This window comes from Nicotiana tomentosiformis, chromosome 3, assembly GCF_000390325.3.
Source record: "Nicotiana tomentosiformis chromosome 3, ASM39032v3, whole genome shotgun sequence".
Taxonomy (NCBI): Eukaryota; Viridiplantae; Streptophyta; class Magnoliopsida; order Solanales; family Solanaceae; genus Nicotiana; species Nicotiana tomentosiformis.
In genome coordinates this window covers 63018843-63025263 of record NC_090814.1, presented here as the reverse complement: position 1 = coordinate 63025263, position 6421 = coordinate 63018843, and the positions used below count along the sequence as shown (strand labels likewise).

The 6421-nt window shown below is 44.6% G+C and overlaps 1 protein-coding gene across 1 annotated transcript; it reads right to left on the bottom strand.

Moving 5' to 3' along the window:
* Positions 1 to 5529: 5529 nt before the first annotated feature.
* Positions 5530 to 5922, bottom strand: LOC138907908 (uncharacterized). The gene has a single exon (XM_070198532.1). It carries the CDS (start codon positions 5920 to 5922, stop codon positions 5530 to 5532), a length of 393 nt encoding a protein of 130 aa, XP_070054633.1.
* Between the last annotated feature and the right edge of the window lie 499 nt (positions 5923 to 6421).

Below are 6421 nucleotides of genomic sequence, written 5' to 3'. Positions count from 1 at the left end.
CGTAGCCTTTAAAGTTCGGGCACTGCCTAATATGTTTTACGCCCCCGGGATTCGATAGCCCAGGCCATCCAAGTTTGTCTTTGGATGACAGTCCCTGAGTGAGAGTGATCCCTTAGACCCGGATAGAGGTGGCCCTTGGGCTTGATATCTTAAGGGAACAGAATGTAGTAATTTTAGAGACAAAGTATTTATCTGCAAGGTAGAAAATTTCTTTCATTTCTGTGTGCAATATACAAAGTTTCAAATATGTTAAAGTGTTTTGTTATGGATTGCATGGTCTATGTATGCACGGTTCATTTGACTGTTTGGCCCTTACAGTAAATCCTATCCACAGAGCTTAGACTGCTCGAGCACAAAGTTTCTTTCCTTTCTAAAATCATTGTTCGGAGGGTGATGCCCCCCAGTATTCGAGACCGAACTTTAGAGAAGCCCCGAATACTGTTGATATGATCTTTGATACCGGTTCATAGCTGGTCTTCAATTCTAAGTTAGCATGATCCACTTTTGCCTCATTAGAAACCTTGCCGGAAAACCCATTTGGGACAAAATCGATTCAAGGGAAAAAGAGTGTGACACGTGCTTTTAGGCCTAAAAGTTGTATCATTCCTTGACCGTTACCTACAAGGATTAGTCCAATATGTAAAGAAAAGAAATGAATGGGGTCATACCTTAGCAGTAGTATCGCTTCAAGTGAGTTACGTTCCAATTGTTAGGTAATCACTCACCGTTCATTGCTCCCAGTTTGGCCCCAGCTTCCCTTCGTTCGGGTTCCGGTTGCTTAGTGTGATCTTCCTTAACACCAAGTCCCTGATACTGAAGTGTCGAAGGTTAGCTCTCCGATTGTAATACCTTTCGATCTGTTATTTTTGGGCGGCCAATCGGACGAGGGCAGCCTCGCGCCTTTCGTCTAAAAGTTCTAGGCTCATAATCATGGCCTCACTGTTTGACTCTTTCATGGCATATCAGAACCTAAGTCTTGGTTCTCTCACTTCGATCGGTATTAGAGCTTCGGCACTGTAGACCAACGAGAATAGGGTGGCCCCGATAGTGAATTTTTAGGTCATACGATATAACCATAGGACTTCGGGCAAGATTTCTTTCCATTTTTCTTTGGCATCTATCAACCTATTTTTGAGGTTTTGGAGTATGGTTTGGTTCATGGAATATGATTGCCCATTCCCACTAGGGTGATAGGGTGTCGATAGTATTCTTTTGATCTTATGGTCCTCAAAAAACTGCTCAATCTACTGCCGATGAACTGCTTCCCAGATGAAACTAGCAAATTATGTGGTCCCAGATGAAATCAATAACTTCCTTCTCCCTGAATTTCTAAAATGCTTGGGCTTCCACCCATTTATAAAAATAGTCAGTCATAAATAATATAAATTAAGCCTTACCGGGTGCCCATGGCAGATGGCCGACGATGTCCATCCCTCATTTCATGAACGACTAGGGTGACAAGACCGAATGCAGCAGCTCTCCGGACTGATGAATCATCAGAGCGTGCCTCTGACATCTGTCGCATTTTTGTACGAATGCTTTCGCGTCCTTTTCCATGTCGATCCAATAGTAGCCATATCTGATTATTTTTTGAACTAATAATTTGGCACCCGAATGATTTCCGCATGTGCCTTCATGGACTTCCCTCACGACATACTCGGTATCTCCCGATCCTAGACATATTGCGAGTGGGATATTGAACATTCTCCTGAATAATGTATCTTCTTAGGACAAGCTGAACCATGCCGCCTTTGTACGCAGAGCTCTCGAATCTTTAGGATCTGAGGACAGTTTTCCGGTCTACAAATACTTTATATATTTGTTTCTCCAATCCCAGGTTAGGCTTGTTGAGTTTATATCGGTGTGACCTTCTTCCACTACCGATCTCATGAGTTGTATAACCATCCCCGAGTTGAAATCATCATCGTCGATCGACGATCACAAGTTAGCAAGAACATCAACCTCACTATTTTGATGCTGATGTACATATTACAGAGTCCACTCCTTGAACCGGTGTAGCGTTACCTGCAGTTTATCCAGGTATCTTTGCATTTACTCCTCTATGACTTCGAACGTCCCATTAACTTGGTTCACCACAAGGAGGGAGTCGCACTTAGCTTCGATCACCTCTGTTATTAAGATTTTATCTAGTTCGAGACCTACAATCATGGCCTCATACTCGGCCTCGTTGTTAGTCAATTTTACAGTCCTAATAGATTGTCTAACTACATTACCTGTTGGTGGCTTCAATATGATGCCAAGTCCGGACCCCTTTATGTTCGAGGCATCGTCCGTAAAGAGGGTCAAGATTCCTGAAGAAGTCCCCGAGTTCAACAACTCTCTTTTGACCTCGGGTATTAGGACCATCATAAAGTCATCCACGAAGTTTGCCAAAATTTGAGATTTGACGGCGGTCCGGGGTCGATATTCAATATCATGCCCGCTAATTTCCACGGTCCATTTGGTCAGTCGTCCCGAGAGCTCGGGTTTATGCATTATGTTCCTTAATGGGTAAGTAGTTACAACACATATGGGGTGGCATTGAAAGTATGGTTTTAGCTTCCTAGAGGCGCTTAGCAAAACGAGCGCTAATTTTTCTAGGTAATGATACCTAGTTTCGGCTTCGCCTAGAGTTCTGCTAACATAATAGATAGGAAATTACGTACCTTCTTCTTCCTGGACCAGGACTCCACTTACCGCCACTTCAAATACTGCTAAGTATAGGTACAACTATTTGTCTTCCTCCGGAGTGTGAAGCAAAGGTGGGCTCGAGAAGTACCGTTTTCATTCCTCCAAGGCTTGTTAGCACTCCAGAGTCCATGAGAAGTTATTCTTCATCTTCAATAGTGAGAAGAACCAATGGCTCTTGTCGGAGGACCTCGAGATAAATCGACCCAAAGCGATTATGCGTCCGATTAACCTTTGTACGGCCTTGACATTGTCCACTACGGTAATGTCCGTTATGGCCTTGATTTTATTAGGATTGATTTCGATCCCCCGGTCGGACACGATGAATCTGAGAAATTTTCCGGATCCGACTCCGAATGCACATTTTTTTGGGTTCAACTTCATATTATATTTCTTCAATATGTCGAAGGTTTCCTGCAAATGCTTCAAATGGTCCTCTACTCGGAGGGACTTAACCAACATATCATCAATATAAACCTCCATTAAGTTTCGTATATGTTCTTCGAACATCCGATTTACTATGCGTTAGTAAGTGGCACCGGCAATTTTTTGTCCGAATGGCATTATGTTCTAGCAGTAGGTACCGTACTTAGTGATGAAGGACGCTTTTTCCTGATCGCTCGGGTCCGTCCGAATTTGGTTATACCCGGAATAGGCATCGAGAAAACTGATAATCTTGTGGTCGGTCGTCGCATCGATCATGCGATTGATGTTGTACAAAGGGAAAGAGTCCTTGGGACATGCCTTATTCAAATCTTTATAGTCTATGCACATTCTTAATTTATTCCCTTCTTTAGGGACTACCACTACGTTTGCTAACCAATTAGGGTACTTAACCTCCCGAATGGACCCTATTTTAAGGAGTTTAGATACCTCGCCTTTGATGAATGCATGCTTGACTTCGGACTGAGGTCTCCTTTTCTGTTTGACTGGATGGAACTACAAGTCCACACTCAGCTTGTGAGTGGTTATTTCCGGGGGGATCCTTGTTATATAAAGGTGGGACCAAGCGAAACAATCCACGTTAGCTATAAGGAATTTAACGAGTTTTTTCCTGAGCTCGGGACTTAAACCCGCGCCTAGGTATAATTTTTGATCGGGAAAATGCTCGATCAATATGACCTGCTCCAGTTCTTCGACCGCCGATTTGGTGGTGTCGGAGTCATCAAGGGTTATAAAAGACCTGGGAACCCCGTAGTCGTCATCTTCATCTATCCCCTGCTTCTCTGGTTGGGTCGGGTCCGGTGTTGGTAATTGCTATTTGGCTTCTTCCTTGGCGACCGAACCCAGACCTTTTGTCATTGTAGGTGTGGATATCGGAATCACCTCTTCGACCGCGAACATTTCCTTTGCGGCTGGTTGTTCTCCGTAGATTGTTTTAATCCCTCATGGCATTGGGAATTTCAATACTTGGTGCAGAGTCTAGGGTACTACCCTCATGTTGTGGATCCATGGCCTCTCGAATAGAGCATTGTACCTCATATCTCCTTCGATTACATAGAACTTGGTTTCCTGAACAGTCCCGGCGGCATTGACCGATAATGTTATCTCCCTTTTAGTGGTCCCACATGCCATGTTGAATTCATTTAGAACTCAGACTGCAGGCACGGTTTGATCTTGTAGACCGAGTTGTTCTACGACCCTCGATCTGATGATGTTGGCCGAGCTACCTGGATCAATTAACACACGCTTAGCTCGAGATTTATTTATGAGTACAGATATTATCAGTGCATCATTGTTGGGTAGCACGATCCCTTCAATGTCTTTGTCATTGAAAGACAAGGTTCCCTCTGGCACGTAATCCTGAGTCTATTTTTCCCTTGTGATGGATACTTTGGTGCGCTTTACCATCGGCCCCTGGGGAACGTCGACCCCAACGAGATCATGTTAATGATATGCTGAGGTTCCTCCTGCTTGATCTGTTTATTAGAATCTCTATTCCTGAAATGATTCTTGGCTCGATCGCTCAGGAACTCTCAGAGATGTCCGTTGTTGAATAACCAGGCTACTTCCTCTCTTAATTGTCGGCAATCCTATATTTTGTAGTCGTGAGTGCCATGATATTTGCACATTAGGTTAGGATCCCTTTGGGCTGGATCTGACTGTAGAGGTCGAGGCCATTTGGTATCTTTGATGTATCCGATAGCAGATACATTGGCGGCGACGGCGATGTTAAAGTTGTACTCCGATAACCTTGGCGCTTCCTTAGGCCCGATGGGCATGTCGAAACTGTTTTTGCTCATGAATCCCCATTTTTTTTTACCTTGATCACTCTTCCTTTCATTTATCAAAGGGCTTCGCGCAGACCCGCTATTTCTTCGGTCTCCATTGTATGGCTGATACCGATCCCTGTTTGATCTTGGTTCACGATCAACGTCTCTCTTGACTCTGTCGACGGATTTGACATGATAAACGGACCTGAAAGGGGCCCCAAGTTGATCATATTTGACCCTGATTTTTGATTGATACCGGTTATGCACGTCGGCCCAAGTAACAGCCAAATATTCTACCAAATTTTGTTTCACCTGTTGTGAAGCCAACGAGCTTAGAACATTGAGTCCTTGGGTGAAGGCCTGAACGTCCTAATCGTCTATGACCGGAGGCAGGTCCATCCATTCCATTTGATCATGATTCATAATCAACATCTCTCTTGAATCCGTCGACGGCTCTGATAGGATAAACGGACCCGGAAGGGGCCCCAAGCTGATCATCTTCGACCCTGATTTTTGATTGATACTGGTTATGCACGTCGGCCCAAGTAACAGCTGGATATTCTATCAGATTTTGTTTTAACTGTTGTGAAGCCAACGAGCTTAAAATATTGAGTCCTTGGGTGAAGGCCTAAATGGACCAATCGTCTGTGACCGGAGGCAGGTCCATTCGTTCCGTTTGAAACTGGGACACGAATTCTCTAGGCATCTCATTTTCCCTCTGTTTCACTTTGAAAAAGTCTGACTTCCTGATCTCGACCTTAAAAGCCCTGGCATGTGCTTTTAAGAAGGAATTTGCAAGCATAGCAAATGAGTCAATAGAATTAGGAGGTAGGTTGTGATACCATATCATAGCTCCCTTTGACAGAGTTTCCCCGAACCTTTTCAGCAGGACACACTCAATCTCATCATCCTCCAAGTCGTTCCCTTTGATGGCGCACGTGTAGGAGGTCACATGCTCATTTGGGTCGGTTGTTCTATTGTACTTAGGAATCTCGTGCATGCGGAACTTCTTAGGGATCATCTTCGGAGCTGCACTCGGAGGAAAAGGTTTTTCAACAAACTTCTTGGAATCCAGGGCTTTTAATATCGGCGGTGCTCCTAGGATTTGGTCGACCCCAGAATTGTAGGTTTCCACTTTTTTGTCATTGACTTCGATCTTCTCTCCCGATTCTACCCGTTTTTCAGCTCCTTGAGCATCTTTATGATCTCAGGGTTGGTCCCCGATTCATTTTCATTCGGCCTCTCCGTGACCGGTTCATTTCTGCGGGTGACTTCCCAGGATGGCTCGGGCTCAATTATGCTCGGCGCGCGGCTTTAATTTTGTAACTGGCCTATCGCTGTGTGTTGAGCCTGTTACATATTGAAGATCACCTGCAAATTGATCCCATCACCTTCACCGATGTGCGTATTTTGGGCAATCGACCGGACTCCCCTGCGGACGCTGTTCTCAGGATCGGTAGGCAAAATTTCATTGATGGCCACATGCGAGCTAGCGTCAATCGGGTTCGCGGATGGAACTT

What these genes read in the sequence shown, in the direction of transcription:
- LOC138907908 (XM_070198532.1), bottom strand. Translation starts at nt 5,922, where the DNA reads ATGATCCCTAAGAAGTTCCGCATGCACGAGATTCCTAAGTACAATAGA.